The 20507-nt window shown below is 40.7% G+C and overlaps 1 protein-coding gene across 6 annotated transcripts in view; it reads right to left on the reverse strand.

The window, feature by feature from the left end:
- Nucleotides 1–20507, reverse strand: part of LOC114370133 (exportin-7-A-like) — a 94450-nt gene that overhangs the window by 66999 nt on the left and 6944 nt on the right. For 5 of the 6 annotated variants that reach the window (XM_028327417.1, XM_028327419.1, XM_028327416.1 and 2 more), the window contains exon 5: nt 11500–11562. The exons of the other annotated variant lie outside the window; for it this stretch is intronic. In XM_028327417.1, coding sequence (XP_028183218.1) covers nt 11500–11562 — 63 coding nt within the window. The remainder of the gene's footprint in view (nt 1–11499; nt 11563–20507) is intronic. 6 annotated transcript variants of the gene reach the window in all.

The raw sequence follows: 20507 nt of genomic DNA on the forward strand, positions 1-20507 counted from the left end.
AGATAATCAGTGGATTCGAGTTGTTAATGTCTATGCACCTTGTGACTTAGCTGGAAAAAGGGCATTGTGGGATGATTTGAGGCACCTCAAGGATTCTGATCCTAGTGGTCTATGGTGCTTTCTAGGGGACTTCAACACTATCAGGAATCAGGCTGAGAGAATTAGTATATCTCAGAGGTCTGATGTTACCTCAGATACCTCAGATTTCAATGACTGGATATCTGAGATGGAGCTCCAGGATATTAGATGCTTTGGTAGCAATTTCACTTGGTTTAGGCCCAATGGCAGTGCCAAGAGTAGGCTAGACAGATTCTTGGTGTTTGATCAGTGGGTATCCTTGTGGCCTGACACCTCCCAACATGTCCTTCAAAGAGATTATTCGGATCATTGTCCAATCATTTTGAAAACAAAGATGGTGGACTGGGGCCCTAAGCCTTTTCGGGTGGTGGACTGGTGGCTTAACCATAAAGGGTATCATTCTATGATTAAAGAGGCATGGAGTACAGATCTGCAGGGTGGTTGGGGGGGAGTTGCCCTTAAAAACAAGCTGAGGAACCTGAGATTGTCTATAAAACAATGGTGTAAAGAGAAGGGGGACATTAAAGCTTCCAAGATTCAGAACCTGAAGCAGAAATTATGTGATTTGGAGAACCTAGCTTCTCATAGAACTTTATCTGATACTGAAGTTATAACCAAGAGAATTTCGCAACAACAGTTGTGGGATATTTCAACTGCTTATGAATCATTGTTGAGGCAGAAATCTAGGGCTAAGTGGATCAAGGAGGGTGACCGAAATACAGCTTACTTTCACAAAGTGATAAATTTCAGAAGAAGCTCAAGTGTTGTTCATGGTATCCTCATTGATGGTGTTTGGGTCCAGCAGCCTGACCTTGTTAAGAAGGCAGTGGTTAACTTCTTTGTTGAGAGGTTCATTGAGCAGAATCATCATAGACCTACTTTGGATGGGGTTTACTTTCCCTCCATAGATCAATATCAAAGAGAGGGGTTGATTGCTCCCTTTTCTGACATAGAGCTCAAGGATGCTGTTGGGAGTTGTGCTGGAGATAAATGCCCGGGCCCAGATGGCTTTAATTTTAATTTTATCAAGGAGTTTTGGGGGCTACTGCAACCTGATTTTAGAAGATTTGTGGACGAATTCCATGCTCATGGCACTTTTCCTAGAGGAAGTAATGCATCTTTTGTGGCTCTTATTCCCAAGATAACCCAACCACAGTCTTTAAATGACTATAGGCACATATCTCTCATTGGTTGCATGTATAAAATCATGGCTAAGCTCCTAGCAAACAGGTTGAGGGTAGTGCTACCAGGACTAATAGATGAAAGGCAGTCAGCCTTCATAAAGAATAGGCATATCCTTCATGGAATTCTGATTCTCAATGAAGTGGTGGATGAAGCTATTCGGAGAAAGAAGCCTGCTATGATATTTAAAGTGAACTTTGAAAAAGCCTATGATTCAGTATCTTGGTCTTTTTTGGACTATATGTTGATGAGATTAGGTTTCTGCCTTAAATGGAGAAAGTGGATTTCTGCTTGTCTCCAAACAGCTACCATTTCAGTCTTAGTTAATGGGAGCCCCACAAAGGAATTTGTTCCTTCTAGAGGATTGAGGCAAGGGGATCCTCTAGCTCCTTTGCTCTTTAACATAGTGGCTGAGGGTCTTACTGGTATGATGAGAGAGGCCCTTAACAGAGACCTTTATAGAAGTTTCTTGGTTGGGAAGTAAAATGTGCCTACAAATATTCTGCAATATGCAGATGACACAGTTTTTATTGGTGAGGCCTCTTGGGAGAATGTTGTAGTCTTGAAGTCAATGCTGAGAGGCTTTGAAATGGCCTCGGGTCTGAAGATCAATTTTGCCAAAAGCCAAATTGGGGTTGTGGGGGTTCAGGCCAGTTGGATTTAGGAAGTAGCCCAATTTCTGAATTCTAGACACATGGAATTTTCCTTTTCATTATCTTGGTATGCCTATTGGAATTAAATCATCAAGCAGGGCTGTTTGGGAGCCTATGATATCTAAGTTTGAAGCTAAGCTTTCCAAGTGGAACCAGAAGAATTTATCAATGGGTGGCAGGGTTACCTTGATAAAGTCTGTTCTAAATGCTCTCCCTATTTATCTCCTATCTTTCTTCAAGATCCCCCAAAGAGTAGTTGATAAGCTGGTGTCTCTTCAAAGGAATTTTATGTGGGGGGAAAATCAACAGCACAAGAGAATTTCTTGGGTAAAATGGGAAGTGGTCTGTCTTCCAAAGAGTGAGGGGGGTTTGGGGATAAAGGACCTGGCCAAATTCAATGCAGCATTGAGGGGGAGATGGATATGGGAACTAGCTGCTAACCACAATCAGTTTTGGGTCTGAGTTTTAATCTCCAAATATGGAGGTTAGGCAGACCTGCAGAGTGGCAGAGATAAAGCTTGGCATTCCCAATGGTGGAAGGACCTTAGAAGACTTTATAATCAGCCTGATTTCCACAGTATCCACCAGAATATGGTATGGAAGGTTGGTTGTGGGGACAAAATCAAATTTTGGCAAGATTCTTGGCTGAGTGAGGACTGTAATCTTCAGCAGCAGAAGTATAATCAACTCTTCATGATCAGTAGACAGCAAAATCTTTCCATTTCTAAGATGGGAAAACTTTCTCAGAACGTATGGAGCTGGGAGTTCAAGTGGAGAAGGAGATTATTTGACCATGAGTACGCGTTGGCTGTTGATTTCATGGATGAAATTTCTGATATCTCTATCCAGCATCAGGTTCAGGATACCATGCTTTGGAAAGCTGATTCTAGTGGTGTCTATTCCACTAAGTCAGCTTATAGGCTCCTGATGCCCTCCAACAGTCCTGTTCCTAGCAGGAGGAATTTCCAGATCCTTTGGCATCTGAAAATCCCCCCAAGAGTTGCGATTTTCTCTTGGAGGTTGTTTTTGGATAGACTCCCCACTAGGGCTAATTTGTCCAGAAGAAATATTCCTATTCAGGATATTATGTGCCCTCTCTGTGGTTGTCACCATGAGGAGGCTGGGCACCTTCTCTTCCACTGCAAAATGACTAGGGGGCTGTGGTGGGAATCCATGGGATGGATCCGGGCTATAGGACCTCTTCCAGCTGATCCTGCTAGCCACTTTATCCAATTCTGTGATGGATTTGTTGCAAGGAGTAATCAGAGTAGGAGGGGCGGGTGGTGGATTGCTTTATCTATTACAATTTGGCAGCATAGGAATTCCCTGCTGTTTCAAGGCATTCCTTTTGAACCGCAAAAAGTATTGCATGATGCCTTATTTCTAGCTTGGTCTTGGCTAAAAGTTGGAGAGAAAGGTTTCAATACATCATTTAACCACTGGTCTACCAATCTTGTGGAGGCCTTTGGTTAAATTTGGGTATTTGTATTGGTGTCCTTTTTTGGTGGGCTATGTTGGGGTTGTTGTTGTTTCTATTTTTTGGAAGGTGGCACCTTGGTGCCTTGTAATTGTTATCTTCAGTACCTCTGATATTGTTTAGTTTATTAATAATATTCATATTTTTGCCTTCCAAAAAAAAAACTCAAATCAACTATGTGTCTGTGTTTTCTCTCAACCACACCATTTTGATGATGAGTGTGATGACAAATTAGTCAATAGGAGATGCCAAAGGAGAGTAGGAGATTAGAGAATAGTCTATATTCACCTCCCCAGTCTGATTGAATACTATTTATCTTGGTATTAAGTTGTAACTCAACCATAGATTTGAAATTTTTGAGAACAATGGTTTCAGCTATGGACTTTATAGGAAAAATCCATGTGTAACTAGAGAAAGCATCAATGAAGGAAACATAATATGTATAACCAGCATATGAAGGGACATGTGAAGGTCCCCACAAGTTAGTGTAAATAAGTTCTAAAGGTGAATATACAAAAGTGGAATTGTGAGAAGGTAGTCTATGAGTTTTACCCATACAACAAGAGGAACAGAATTCTGTGAAGTTTTTATTCAAATGGGAAATGTTACAATGATTAAGAACAATTTTCATAACATGATCATTTGGATGACCTAAACTAGCATGCCAAAGGTTGGCAACACTGGTAGAAGAAACAACAGATTTTGAGCCTATATTAGAGCTACTATTGATATTTGCAGTTGAATAAGAGAGGTCAGCATTTGTAACTGGAACAAAAGTGGACATCAACACCGACAAATCCTTGAAGGAAGACCTTATGTGTCTCCTAAGATTTGACAAGACAGACATGAGGATGAAATTCAAAAAACATTGAGTTATCTTTGGCAAACTGACTCACACTTAACAGATTTTTTGAAATAGAAGGGTCATGTAACAGTTTGTGAAGTTTAAAAGTTATACCAGTATCAGTTGGAGAAATAAAGGTAGAGGAACCAGTTTTAGAGATACTTAAACCTTCACCATTGCCTATAAAGATTTGATCTGGGCCATCAAAATGAGTGAACTGCTAAATGTTTTGAGAATCACCAATAACATGAAAACTAGCTCCAGAATCTGGTATCCAAGTGGAGCCAGCTGGAGCAGTCCCATGAGAGGCTAAGTTTGTGAGCATGGCACTGGGCTGATTATGAACTGAGCCTGTTGACTTAGAATTGGGATTAACCCAAGTGTTAGAGGTTCTAGGTGGACCAGCTGAATAAGGAATGGGATGCATCGTAGTAGGATCAAAAAGAGTGAGCGACTCATGTGGTTGAAAGCTAACATCAGTCCTGAAATGACAAACATTTGCAATGTGCCCATATTTGACATAAATTTGGCACTAGAAAAGATACCAGAAAAGATACTATGGCCACATCCAGTACCTCGATCAAAAAAGATACCACGGCCACCACCGCGGCCATACAAGTCTCAATAAGCACCAGCTTTGTAGGTGTTTGGATGCGAGTAGCCTTGAGTGTAGTTTAGCAACACAGAACTGGTCATTTGAGCATCTCGATTGTAGCGTGTAAGGTGAGTCTCATGGCCATAAAGAAGAGCTTCAATTTCAGCAATAGAGGGAGTACGCTTCTTACTCTCGATAACACAGATGACTGGCGCATAATCTCACGGTAACCCTTCGAGGAGTGCATCAACATACTCCTCGTGACAAACCAGAACGCCCACGCCAGCTAATTCATCAACGTAGCCTTTGATTTTGTGCAAGTATTCCTCAATTGATTTTCCATCAAGATTGACAGCACGCATGGTAGATCGAAGTTGTCGCGCACGAGATTTGGAGTGGAGGCTAAAGTACTCAAGGATTTTGTCCCAAACTTGATACGAGTGATTGGAACCAAGAACTCTTGACAATATAGACTTTGAAAGTGTAGATTGTACCCAAACAAGAAGCGTTTGGTCTTGAACCTCCCAGGGGTTTCATATTCTGGATTAACTCGATCAACGATGCGATCGTCTTCGGTGAGGTAACGCGAAGGAACGACAACATTAACCACAAATCGCTACAGCTTGTGCGATTTGATCGCTGGCTCTACGTTTTTTTTTTTTTTTTTTTGCTCAGCAAAAATAGATATATATTATTATGAAGAAGTACCAGAGGTACTATAGATACAACTATTGATAGAAAATAAGCATGTGGATCTTGTGAATACAGAGACCCAAGCTATTACCCCTAAGACTGTTACATGTATATAAACCACCCCACCCTACCTAGCTATTAAAAGCTTCCTTTATGTTTGAAGACCACTGATTTAGGTGTACAGCAAAATCCTTCTCCATAGATTTAATCCACGACCAGAGGACAAAAACCGCTTCATCCATTAATCTACTCCCATTAAACGTGTGGTTTTGGAAGACTATCTTATTTCTGTGATTCCAGATTGACACGTGTTGATGCCAGTGCAGATAATTGGAGTCATCAAGTTTCTCTGCAACCGAATTGGGAAATGGCTGAGAAACAAAATTGGAAGGAGCGAAAGCCATGGACACACAATAGGAAGCTTCACAGAAGAAGAAGCTTATGAAAAAATGGCTCTGATACCATTTTCGATAAACTAAGTGAGAGTGAGTGAGAGAGAAAATGAAAAAAAATAAAGCTGATATTATTGCTCAGAAAGAAAAACTCAATGAGTTAAATACAACAAAGGTATTTAAAGAGTTCTGACTAGACAAACTAACCACAACTAACTCTAACTACCTCTAACTAACTTCTAACAGAATGTAAACTAACTCTAACTACCTCTAACTAACTTCTAACAGAATGTAACTACTTGGGTGCAGTTTAGTGAAAACTAACAGTCCTTACAACATATACACTGTTGTCTAATATGAAACAAAACTATTTACACGGTTATGTATTTACACACTCATACTCCAATACCTCTAAACCTATAATTTTTGTTCATTGATAGAAGAACTCAAACCTACCCATCTTTAAGCAATCTAGATTTCCTGAAATTGTAAAGACCTCTAAACAACTATTTTATACAACAGTCATTCCAACAAGAAGTCTACACGTCCAAAGAAAAGAAAAAAATAAAAATATTAAAAATCAGTGTTCCATAGAAACTTAGTTCAGTGTCATATCATTACTCTCCAATGCATCATGTTTGCTCTATATGCATTAACCCAATCCAAAGAAGTGGTGGATAGGAGTCAGAATGAGGACCAACTTTCAGGTATTGATCGATCGGTACTAACCCTGTAACAGTAATGTAATATGATGCTAATATTGACAATTCATATGGTTTTGATACCCCATGAGTCTACCAGATGGTAGATCAAAAAGCGGCAGCTATACCAAACAAAGCAAACACAATGAAAACAAATAATTTCTAATACACACATAATAGATGCTCAAATCTCAGAAAAGTACTCAAATGTGAAACTACAGACATATTCATTTCAGTGGGAAAAGTGGCACGTGAATGCCAGCTGGAAACTGAAGTCTAATGTAATGGGCTTGGAGTTTCTACCCACACCCCCACTGCTAATAAGCCCATGTGCGGAAACAGCCCACAAAAAATAGATTTCGCCCCCAGCAACAATTTTAAATTTTATTCACGAACAAGGTGGCATCAAAGGCAAATTTCAGAGGGCTGTCTGAAAGAAAAAAACATTTTCATCAACACACAACAGCAACAAATGGCAGAGAATGATAAAGGCACTTCCCTGAACAGTGGGCACTTGGGCCAAAAAATAGATACATCTGTTACGCAGGACACACAAAAAGCCAAACTTTTCACTTCTCAGTTACCGGAAGCAGAAGCTATCGGGAACATGGCTAAAGTGATGGGGATGACAAGTGAAATAGACCAACAGAGGCTAATCAACAGAATTGAGGAAATGGAGGAAAGGGATTTGAAGGAGGCAGAGAAATTGGGTGCAAGAATACAAAACCCATGAATATTATTTCCTACAATGTAAGGGGCTTAGGGAGGGGGGTAAAATGGGCTGCAATTAGGAGAATGGTCCGGAAAGAAAAAATCGATTTGTTGTGTATTCAAGAGACTAAAACAGAAAACATTGACATGAGTGTGTGCCATACTTTGTGAGGGGATTCGGAGGTAGGGTGGGAATTGCAGCCCGCAGTAAACACATCAGGCGGGTTATTGTGTTTATGGAATGCAGAAGATTGCAAAGTGCACAGTAAAGTCATAGGCAGTGGCTTCATTTTATTGTTAGGTCAAGGGCTTAAGGAGGCTCAACAGGTGCATATTGCAAACATTTATTCACCTTGTGATGTTCAGAGCAAGAGAAGTCTATGGGAGAACATAAAGCAGCTGAAAAATTCTCATAATGAAGGATTATGGTGCATTTTGGGGGATTTCAACAATGTCAGAAACCCTTCAAAAAGGATTGGCAGATGTCAACGAGGAGAGGCGGATAATAGCATAAAGGAGTTTAATGAGTGGATTGAAGATTTGGAGGTAGAGGAAGTTCACTTGGTATAGACCGAATGGATCAGCCAAAAGCAAGCTTGATAGATTTCTAGTGTCACCTGAGTGGATCACCAAATGGCCTGCAACCATGCAATGCACCTTGGACAGAAATTTCTCAGATCATTGTCCAAATATCCTTAGGTCGAAAGTTATTGATTGGGGACCCAAACCTTTTAGGGTTCTGGATTCTTGGCTTCTAGACAGTTCCTTTATAAGAGTTGTGCATGATTGTTGGTCATCCACCCAACAAAGTGGATGGGCAGGCGAATTAGAGATACACATTACATTAGAGAATGAGAGAGAGTGAGAGAGAGAGAGAGAGACTAACAGAGAGCGAGAGTGGACCACCGTCAAGAATAGAAAGAGAGGGAAATCGCGAGCAGAACTAAATGTGAGAGCGGATTCCAAACAACACTACGGCGGAAATGGGCTTCGACAGGATAGTAACCATCAACGAAGAAATTGGAGGGACGGAACTGATATCACATCGTTTTACTTCACTAGGTTCCCTGAGGATGTAACAGAGAAGAGTTATGGACCCAGTTCGAAAAGTGGAGGGATATGTGGGAAATCTTCATTCCCAAACAGAGAAACAAAGAAGGGAGGAGGTATGGATTCATACGATTCAAAGGAGTTTCCGACAAAAGAAGAACCGAAAGATACCTAGATAACATTATTGTAGGGGGCCTCAAGATGCATGTGAACATTCCGAAATACAGGAGAGGAAAGGCGAGCCAGAACCAAAACAAAGACAAACACAAGAAGCAAGGGGAGGGCGTGGTTGATATGGATCGAATGGAAATAGCTCCGAATAGGGCAGCACATAGCACGGCAGTCAATAGGACGTACGGAGAGGCAGTGGCTCCGCATACAGAGAAGACCGGACAAAGAAGAATCTCAGGCACCCATTTAGCAGAGTACGGGGGATCACACTCTTCGCTCATCCTTGACATTCCGAAGGGAGACAAAACATGTTACACTAACGCATGGGTAGGAAGAATGAAGAAGCCAGAGATTTTCAAAAGACTTGAAGACGAGGTTTCATGGACCTTAGGTCCAGGTGTATCACCCAAGTATCTAGGTGATGACATGATCCTCCTTCTTGGGCTCTCTGATGAGAAAGCAGCAGAGATAATAAGCGAAGAAACTAACCAAGGCTCAACCCTGTTTTACTCGCTGGTGAAATGGAGCTCGGAGTTGCGACCGGGAAATAGGTTGGTCTGGCTTCGATGTTGGGGTATTCCGTTAGTAGCGTGGAAGTTGGAAAATATCCGCAAGATTGTGGCGACGGTAGGAGATTTGGTGGAAGTTGATGATGATGTAGAACACATGCAAAGGCTTGACCGGGTAAGGGTCCTCGTCAGAACACCTCGGCCACCATTAATTCAACACTCAGTGGCCATACACATCGAAGGAGATATTCATCGTGTCCATATGGTGGAAGAGAACTGCAGCGTAGAGATGTCTTGTGCCCAATATCGCAGGAGCAGTTGGGATTCATCCGAGGAGATCGTCTCCGACGAAGGCGACACAGTAACCCCTCGATCATGGATGAGCGATCACTTGCCGAAACCAGTCGGCGACGAACACGACGACAACTGCAATATCTGGCAGTCCGCAACGTTACCCAGTGGTCACAATGTTGAAGATGACCCACTGGGTAACAACTGCACCAATAGGGCACACTGCCCAACCCATGTGTCGCATAGTACAGGAGGCTCCAAGGGGAAAGAATTGGAGCCTGTCGAAGGATATCTGACAATCCTTCCTGCAGGTTACGGAGAAGAGGATGTTTTTTTTTTTTTTTTTTTGCTCAGCAAAATTAATTATATATAAATATGAAAAAGAGTACCAGAGGTACTATAGACCATATAGTTAGTATGGAAATAACAGATTCAGAGCATTAAGCATCTGAATGAAAATGTAGGGGGAAAATACATGCCCTGCACAGATTGAACCTATTATACATATTATCACTCCCTAGAGTTAGAAAGCTGCTTTGAGGTGTGAGGACCAAAAACTAAATGGCACTGTGAATCCCTTCTCCGCAACCTTAAGCCATGACCAAGTTAGGAATATGGCGTCCTCCATGACCTTGCTTCCATCAAAAGACTGGTTATGAAATACTACCCCATTTCGATGCTTCCAGATGACCCATGTGAGTGCTACCCACAAGCACTTCCATCTTCTAGCTTTTACCCCATTAGCAGACCTGTTGTCGTGTTGCAGAAAGTGATCTTTGGAGTTATGTGGGAATGCACCCAAAGAGTTTACCCATGACTGAGTTTCCCACCATAGAGGTTCTGTTTTTGTGCAGTGGAAAAACAGATCATCAATGGGTGGTACTGAAACTAAGGTTGCGGGAAAGAGGAAAGAAGCTGCCAGATCATCAATGGGTGGTACTGAAACTTGCCTTGAAGAGATTATAGCTGACCCTACCCTTGGTCAAAAGATGGACAGCATTTATGGCCACAACGGGCCACACACGCTTGAATTTGAAAATTCACGTGCCCCCAACGTGAAGTACTTTGGGCCTGAAACAAATATGGGCCTTTCTAGGCATACAACCCCCCAGTATTTGGAGGTCACACCCTAGTGGACAGTATTCAGTTAGAAGTGCCTATGATGTGTTGAGAGGAGAGGACTTCGAAGGGGACGATGTGAAGGTGTTTGAAGAGTTATGGAAGCTAAGGATCCCACCTAAATTTGCGGTTTTTGCATGGAGATTACTTAAAGATTGCCATCAAAAAAGAATTTGATTAGGAGGCAGGTGGCAATCATTGATACATCATGTCCCTTTTGCAGGAACTCAAAGGAAAATGAAGCACACTTATTTTTCCTCTGCGACAAAATACTCCCTTTATGGTGGGAATCGTGGTCGTGGGTGAGAATTCAAGGTGTCTTCCCGCATAACCCAAGGCAGCATTTCTCCCAACATGTGAATTGTTTGGCCAAGGGTATTAGGGATATCAGATGGAGGTGTTGGTGGCTGGCCCTTACATGGGCAGTGTGGCAACAAAGGAACAATATAATCTTTTCAAACCAAACTTTTGATGGCAACAAGGTGATGGACGATGCTATATTTACACTATGGACGTGGTTGAAGGTTTTTGAGAAGGATTTTGCTCTTCCCTACAGCCATTGGTTGTCTAACATGCCATCAGCTTTTGTTTATTAGGATGGGGTAGTAAGTTCAGAAAAGGGTAGCACTTTAACAATGTATTCACCCAGCTATTGGTTCCTGTCGAGACTGATTATAGTCTGATTCTGGAACCATCAGTCTGGAAACTTAACTACTTGTATTCACTATACCTCTGGTACTTGATTATTTATATATATAATTTATCTTTGCTGATAAAAAAAAAAACAGACATATTCATCACTAATACCTAAAAGTCATACCTTAAAAGACAATCATCATTAACTTGGGGCAAAGCAAACAATAACAAGTCAACTTTAAAAAAAAAGACATAATAAAAATTTAAAAGTACAATGCTAGGAAAAGTGAAACAAAGGCTCTGAGGGCCGGAAGAGTAACACCAAGCTATAGCCAGTGCACTGCTTTTAATGGCACGCTATTACTTCTCCATTGAAATATAAGGCATTGACTCTGACCTGATTCATTTCGGAAACTAGCTGATTCAATATCTTCAAACCTATAGCATAATGGTGTTGTGCCTGCTAAAAATATTACATTTGTCAAATAAAGACTCAAAGCAATTAGATGTGTAATACTACCTACGGTCCTATATATAAGAAACATAGGACTAAATCATCAAGACAAAGGAAAGTGGTTAAATTAGTTATTTTTAAATAATACTAACATAAATTCAAATTTTATTCCAAAAATGCCCTTAAGATTAAATGCTTTAAGTGAATGTTTACTCCTCAATTAAAAAATAAGGCACCTACTTTGTATAGGGAATGAATGAATGCCTAGTAAATAGAGTTAACAATAAATTGAGGGTATAAAAAAAAAATTTAACCCTGAATAAGTTTGAAAACTAGTCTATGTTTCGTATAATTAGGACACACCAATTTGTTTCTTAAATACCAGAGGTAGTACAAAAGAAGTAATAATAATTAGGGTAAAAACAAAATAAAAAGAACCGGACAAAACAAAAACAAAATGTATAATAAAATACTACAAAGGCCTAAAACATCACGAGCCAATAACAAAAGTAACCAATCAACATGTCCAAAACTCACCATGGTGGCAGTTAATAGAACTTGCTTCGATCAATCAAAAGCTTTTGGTTTATTCTATCCTAGATGTTTTCATACTCCCAATAAAAAATAAGCATTTATTTTAAAATAATAATATATATAAGATTTAAAATGATTATAAATGGACTAGAAAGTAGCAAGCTTCATCACTAATTACATGCAGCTGTCTATTTTTGAAATCCCGTGACCAGAGATATACACCATAGCCCAAGCAAGCAGACTTATTAGAGAAGATGAGTAGAATTACTCCTTGTTCTGTTATAACTACAGTTAGCTATGTCAGTTAACCTCAACTAACCTTAGGTTGGTTGACAATTACTACTGTCAGTTACAATAGTTGTTTAGCTCTAGTATAAATATTAGAGCTGTAACAGATTTCAGTTGAGTTTTAGTTAATATCAAAAACTCCATTTCTGAAGCTTGAGCTTTTCTCTCCCTTTTCATTTCAGAAATCCTTTTATGGTATCATAGAGCTTTGTTCGATCCTTGTGTTGTTAACAATGGCTTCCGCAAAAAAAATTCAATCTCCTCCTCCATCGTCAATTTCATTAACTCTGGTAGAAGATTCTTCAATTCCGGTGACTAGAACATTAACTCCAGTGATGGAGTTTTCAACAGCAGTTCCTCAACCGTTTCTGATGATGGTTCCTCAGCCTCAGCCGTTTCCGACGATGACTCTAGAGGTTGTGACACCACTTCAGTCATTCTGTATTCCAACAGCAATTCCGGCAACTGTGACTTCTTTGTCTTCGCAGCCTTCCTCTTTCTCGCATGCGATCTCTGCGAAATTCACAAACTCAAACTACTTGTTGTGGTGTAAGCAAGTTGAACCTGTGTTGAAAGGCCATCGCCTTCATCACTTTCTGGTCAATCCTACAATACCTTCACAATTCAGAACCCTAGCAGATCGAGATCTCGGAATCTCCTCTCCAAAGTACCTTGCTTGGGAATCACAAGATCAGCTGTTGTTGTCCTGGCTTCAATCGATGATATCTCCAGAGGCACTTCCTAGGCTTCTTGGATGTCGCACTTCGTGGTATCTATGGGATAGTTATCATTCTCATTTTTGTTCTTCAATTCGTGCAAAAACTCGTCAATTAAGAACTGAGTTTCGTAACATGCAATTGCAAAATAAGTCAGTGTCTGAATACTTGCTTCAAATTCAGACTATAGTTGATCCGCTTGGTTCAATTGGAGTCACAATTTCATCCAATCAGCAACCTGATGTAATTCTTGAGGGGCTACCTAGGGATTATGAGTCTACTAAGTCATTGATTTGCAGTAAGTTCGAAACTCTCTCCATTGATGAGGTTGAAACATTAGTGCTAGGTCATGAAGCTAGGCTTGATAGATTTCAGAAACATGACTCCCAAATCAGTGTTAATTTGACTCAAGGAGCTTCTTCTAGTTCTGCTGTTAATTTCTCCCAAGGAGCTTCAACTTCTAACAGTACAGCCTATGCTCAACCGGTTCAAGTACAGAAAAGTTTGCCAAGTTCCTCCAATGGTAGCTCAAGCACTCAGACTTTTGATGCTCAAGCTCACCTAACTCGAGGGAATTATAATAATTTCAATACTTCAAACAACGGTAACAATGCAAAAATGGTAACGGATTTTTTAATTCTGGCCAAGGTGGACATGGCTATGGAGGCCGCAATGGAGGAAGAGGCAATGCTGGTAGAGGAGATGGTTGAGGTTGTGGTAGGTTTGCCAATGTTCAATGCCAAGTTTGTCACAAATTTCGCCATGAAGCTTCCTTTTGCTACCATCGCTATGAAGAAAATTGTGTTGCTACACAGCCCATGGTTTATGAAAACACACAAACCACTTCTTCATCACAGCAAACTTCTCCACTCAGCAAGTTGTAACCTAGCAACCTCCATTACAACAAGCTTCTTCTGCTCAACAGTATATGCCGTTCATGGCTCCTTTTCCATACTATTACCCTCCAATGCCTTATGTGCCAAATGCTGGAATCCAAGCCACCATTGCTCCTTCAGCTCCTTCTCAAGCCAACATAGCTACTGCTAGTTCAGCACCTTCAAACAGATGGAATCCGGATTCTAGTGCATCCCACCATGTCACCAATGTTTCTCAAAATATACAGCAATTAACACCTTTTGAAGGGTCAGACCAGATAACACTTGGTAATGGACAGCTCCTTGACATTAACTCCACAGGTCTAACTTCATTTCAATCTCCTTTAAACCCTACGTTTCCTCTAATTCTTAGCAATTTGCTATATGTTCCTTCAATTACTAAAATTCTTATTAGTGTGAGTTAGTTTTGTAAGGATAATCTAGTTTATTTTGAATTTCATCCTACCTTCTGTTAGGTGAAATCATAGGTTTCTAAAGAGATTCTCCTCAAGGGCTTGGTGGGACAAGATGATCTTAACCAATTTCCTGACTTGCTTCAACTTCCCAAGTCAAAGTTCTCTGTTAATACCACTGTTTGCTCCAATTCTAGTTCTGAAACTGTAGATAGTTCCTCAAATAATACTTCTGTTGGCAATTCTGCCCCTTGTACAATTTCTTCTTTTGCCACTTGGCATGCTAGATTAGGTCATCCTAATACAGATGTCATGAAACTTGTATCACAGATTTGTAAAATTCCTTCAATCAATAAAACTGTTTCAGATTTCTGTTCTCATTGTTGTGTTGGCAAGTCACATAGACTGCCCTCTTCTCCTTCCTTATCTGTCTATTCTAGTCCTTTTGAACTTGTTTTCACTGATCTGTGGGGCCCTGCACCTTTTTTATCCAATTCTGGTTACAGGTATTATGTTAATGCTAATACCAGATTTACATGGATTTATCTACTGAAAAATAAATCAGAAACACTGGATTTGTTTAAGCAGTTTAAAGCTATGGTAAATACTCTAACTTCCCTATAAAGACTGTACAATCTGACTGGGGTGGAGAGTACAGACATTTCACTAAGTTTCTGAGTGAAGAAGGTATTCAGCACAGGTTAATCTATCCCCACACCATCATCAAAATGGGGTAATAGAAAGGAAGCACAGGCACAAAGTAGACATGGGTTTTGACCTCGCTATCTCAGGCTGCTATGCCTCTCCACTACTGGTAGGGGTGGCAAAACGGGTCCAACCTGATGGACCAACCCGCTTATTTTTGGCGGGCCGGGTTGACGTTTTCATACTGCCAACCCACTTTAACCTGCCAAAAAAATGGATTGAGGGCAAATGGGACGGCCCAACCTGCCAACCCATTTTTGTTAAAAATAAATAAATTTAATATTTATTTTGATATTTTATACATATATTAATAATTTTTATTTTATTTAATTTTTGTCTAAATATATTATTATTCAAAATTTAATGTAATACATTTAATTTTTTAGTAAGTATTTATTATTTAATACTTATAAAAGATAAAATTACTTTAAAATATTTTTATTTTTTTCTTATTATTTTGTCTTTGGCGGGCCAACCCGCCAACCCAAGCATATACGGGGAGGGCTTGAATTCCCAACCCACTTTTCTTATGTGGGGCGGGGCGGGGCGGGGCGGGGCGGGGCGGGGCAACCTTTTTTGGCAGATCAGCAACAGGGCGGTTGACCCATTTTCCGCCCCTAACTACAGGGATCATGCCTTTCTTACTAGAGTGTATTTAATTAACTGGCTCCCATCCAAATCCATTCAGAATGAAGTGCCTTTTCAGAAGCTGTTCCACAAAACTCCAGATTACTCCTTCCTCAGAATTTTTGGCTGTGCTTGCTTCCCTCTCTTAAGACCCTAACTCCCATAAGGTTCAACACAAGTCACGGGTGTATCTTTTAGGGCCACTCCTACATACATAAGGGCTATAAATGTTTAGCTTCTAATGGCAGAATTTACATGTCCAAAGATGTCCTGTTTAATGGGTCAAAGTATCCCTACCCTTCTCTATTCACTTCAAAACCTTCTACTCTTACTGAGTCTCAACTTAATGTAGAGTAGATGAGTAGAATTACTCCCTGTTCTGTTATAACTGCAGTTAGCTATGCTAGTTATGTTAGTTTGTTTTTTTTATCAGCAAAGATAATATATATATAGAATGGAGTACCAGAGGTACTGATAATACAGAAAAGAAAAGGACCATACAAATGGTTCCTCAATCAGACATTCATATTTTGAAAGGGAACCAATCTATGGATATAGATTTCATATGAAATTTACATGAATTAGGCTCATAACTATGTAATCCTCTGCTGATACATAAAACTTTGTGTAAAGCTGCTTGCCCATTGATTAAAATGGACTGTGAAATCTTTCTCGAAACTCCTAAGCCAAGACCAAAGTAGGAATGTTGCATCTTCAAACAATGAATTAGCATTAAAAGTTGCATTAGAGAACACTATACTGTTTCTAAGCTTCCAAATGGACCAAGTTTAGGCTAACCACCAGTATTGCCATCTGTTAATCCTTACTCCATCAACTTGAACACCCAAATGTTGAAGAAAATGCTGCTTTGGGCTTAATGGGAAAGCACCTTTAATGTGCAGCCATGACATAGTGTCCCACCAGATGGGTTGTATTTTACTGCAGTGGAAGAATAAATGGGATGCGCCCTCCTCTTCAATTCTACAGAAAGGACATAGCATATTTGTGATTTGTACTTGTCTCCTCCGCAAATTTTGTCTTGTCAGCAATCTGTCTCTTATCAACCTCCATGCAAAAACCGCGATCCTAGCTGGAATCCTTATTTTCCATAATTTCTCAAAACACTCCTCCTGCCTGCCAGCTGCTGCTTCTTCCCCTAACATGTATGCATTGCATGTTGAGTATTGGCCCGCTGGGTCTTTGTACCACACCCAAGCATCTGGGCCTTGTTGCTGAATTGACTTAACTGCAATATCTCTGAGAAAACTAACCTCTGAGTCGATTTCATTTTCAAACAGTGACCTTCTCCAAGTAAAATTCCACTCCGACCCTATGTCTTTATGCATTCCCATTGATCTTATGACTTGATGCTGCTGTAATGATATTAAGTATAGTCTAGGATATTTCTCAACCAAAGATTCTTCCTCCCCGGTCCACTTGTCCTCCCAAAATTTGATTTGATCTCCGCTACCCACCTTCCACTTCATTCCCATTTGAATAAGCTATCCTTGATGTGAGCTGGTAAGAGCCTTTTGTAAGTCTCTCCACCAAATGGATTTGTGACCTACCCTATCCACTTCAGCCAAGCCTCTCCATCCTCCGTATTTTGATTCCAACACCTTAGCCCATAATTCCCCTTTGTGTTGCCTAAGATTCCACTCCCATTTGCCAAGCAATGCCATATTGAAGTTGTTGATGTCCTTTATGCCCAATCCTCCCTTCTCTTTTGGCAAGAACATTGTCTCCCAGCTGATCCATGCAATTTTGTTTTGGTCGGGTCCTCCTCCCCATAGGAATCTATGTTGTATTCTCACCAACTTATCCACCACCGATTTAGGCACCCTGAAAAAAGAAAAAAAGTAAATAGGGATCGATGTTAGCACTAATTGTATGAGTGTCACTCTCCCCCCCAAAGGATATGTGTCTCTGTTTCCACTTCGCTAACTTTCTCTCACATTTGTGGATGATAGAATCCCACATGCGACATCTCCTCGGGTTTGCTCCTATGGGTATTCCCAGGTAAGTAAAAGGAAGAACCAACAAACGACAATTCAGATAGTTAGCTGCATGTTGCTTCCAAAGATCAAATTCACCAAAAGCTCCAAAACAACTCTTAGCAAAATTGATTTTAAGGCCCGAGATAAGTTCAAATGTCCTTAGAATGGCTTTGATTATTTTAACATTCTCCATATTTGCCTCCCCAAAAAAGATTGTGTCATCAGCGAACTGTAGAATGCTGATCTCCACTTTATTTGAGCCTACTTGAAAGGCCTTGTACTAATTTCCTCCTTAGTTTTCCTTATCAAACCATTCAACCCTTTAGCTACCACATTAAACAAGAAAGGTGCTAGCAGATCTCCTTGCCTTAATCCCCTTTTAGGAAAGAACTCAGTCGTGGGGCTACAATTGACCAAAACCGAAATGGACGCAGATTTCAGGCACCGCTCAATCCATTTAATCCATATGGAGCTAAAGCCTGCTCTGTCCAGCATGTACAACAGAAAATCCCAGGAGACCGAATCATATGCCTTCTCATAGTCAACTTTGAATATAAGACATGATTTGCTGCTCCTTTTGGCCTCCTCAATCACCTCGTTTGCAATGAGAACACTATGTAATAAGTGTCTTGCTTCAATAAAAGCATATTGGGTTTCGTCAACAATAAGAGCCATCACCTTCTTCATTCTGTTGGCCAACAACTTAGCAACAATCTTATACATGCATCCAATCAGGGAGATAGGTCTATAGTCATTCAAAAATCGAGGGTCAGCCACCTTGGGTATCAAAGCTATGAAGGATGCATTACAGCCCCTCGAAAAAACACCATGAACATAAAATTCATCAAGGAAGCAAAGGATATCAGGTTTGAGTAGCTGCCAAAACTGCTTGATGAAATTGAAATTCAAACCATCGGACCCCGGGCTTTTGTCACTCCCACAATCCCATATGGCCTGTTTAATTTCCTCCTCTTGGAAGCGAGCAGTCAGCCTATCATTCTGGTGCTGACTTATTTTCTGAAAACAGATCCCATCCAGTCAAGTCTTGTGATGAGCTGATTCCTGAAATCTTTGTGAGAAAAATGCTCTGACGTCCTCCTTTACCTTCGATGGCTCGTGAAACCAAGTTCCACTAACCATGACACCCTTTAGATAATTATTCCAACGATTAGCATTCAGCATCACGTGATAATATCGAGAATTGCAATCTCCTTGCTTGATCCACCTAATTCTCACCTTTTGCCTCAACAATGATTAATGAGCTTGGGCAGCTGTCCACAGAGCTTCCTGCAGTTGTTACAATTTCAGCTTTTCTTGAGTAGATAATTGTCTTTGGCTTGTATCCTCCTCTAGTTTGTTTAGTTCATCTTCAATCATCTTGACCCTCCTTAGAGTGTCTCCAAACTGCTCCCTATTCCACGTTTTCATCCTTTGCTTCAGCCTCTTTATTTTTTCTGAGGACATATCCACCCCATCCTGGTTGCTGATTGGAAGTCCAGCAATTAATGACTATTTCCTTAAAAGACTTGTCTGACAACCAACAATCTAGGATCCTAAAAGGTTTAGAACCTCAGTCGACTGATGTAGACCTGAGCACGACTGGGCAGTGGTCTGAGAAATTCCTAGGTAAAGTAGATTGAGTGCTTGCAGGCCATTTCTCAAGCCACTCAGGAGAAAGCAAGAATCTGTCAAGCTTACTCCTGGATGTGCCGTTTGGTCTGAACCAGGTGAAATTTCTCCCCAGCCATGGCGCATCTACCAACTCCAAGTCATCTACCCAATCGTTGAACTCCTTGATGTCGTTTGTCCCTAAACCCCTTTGGCAAATCCCAAATCTCTCAGCAAGGTACCTGATGCTATTAAAGTCACCCAAGATGCACCAGAAATCCCCTGATAGAGAATGCTTTAGTTGCCTAACCTGATCTCACAATATCCTCTTATTTTGTATTTCACAGGGGGAATAAATTGTAAGTATACTGATTTGTTGTGCCTCCCTCAACCATTCTCCTCTCAGGAAAATAAAGCCACAGCCAACAACTTTCATTTGTAGTTTAAATGTTCGTTCACTCCACAAGCATAAAATACCACCTGTTGTATTGACAGCGGGATGCGTCTCCCAACTGACATCCGCATCCCCCCACAATGACTAGCACATTGTTTTATCAATTGATTCTCTCTTTGTCTCCTGTATACAAATCATATCCACATTCTCCTTTTTGATCAGTCTACGAATGGTTGCCCATTTTACAACCCTCCCTAAACCTATGACATCGTATGATATTATATTCATGGATAACCGCTGTTATTTCCCAACCTCTTTGCTTCCTTCTTATCTCTATCCTCCATTTCCTTTAGTTTGGCAATAATTGGATGCGGATCATCTCCTCCTGTAGCCCCTAGTTTTTTGGCCCGATTCCAGATGTCGGATGCCTCTTCGGAATTTTGTAGTTCCGTAGTTTCCTCTGTATCTTCATTGAGTGATGCTTTCTCTGTTGTGGAGTCATTTTGGTTGCTGGCGGCAGGCCCCTCTTGCACCATTCCCTGGGGGTGCTGGGTTTGGGAGTTACCCAGCCTTATAGGTGTCACCTTAATAGGTGAAGGCTGACCCACAACATCCTTTAGTTTGGCAATAATTGGATGCGGATCATCTCCTCCTGTAGCCCCTAGTTTTTTGGCCCGATTCCAGATGTCGGATGCCTCTTCGGAATTTTGTAGTTCCGTAGTTTCCTCTGTATCTTCATTGAGTGATGCTTTCTCTGTTGTGGAGTCATTTTGGTTGCTGGCGGCAGGCCCCTC

Source organism: Glycine soja, chromosome 10 (genome assembly GCF_004193775.1).
Source record: "Glycine soja cultivar W05 chromosome 10, ASM419377v2, whole genome shotgun sequence".
In the NCBI taxonomy this organism is placed as follows: domain Eukaryota; kingdom Viridiplantae; phylum Streptophyta; class Magnoliopsida; order Fabales; family Fabaceae; genus Glycine; species Glycine soja.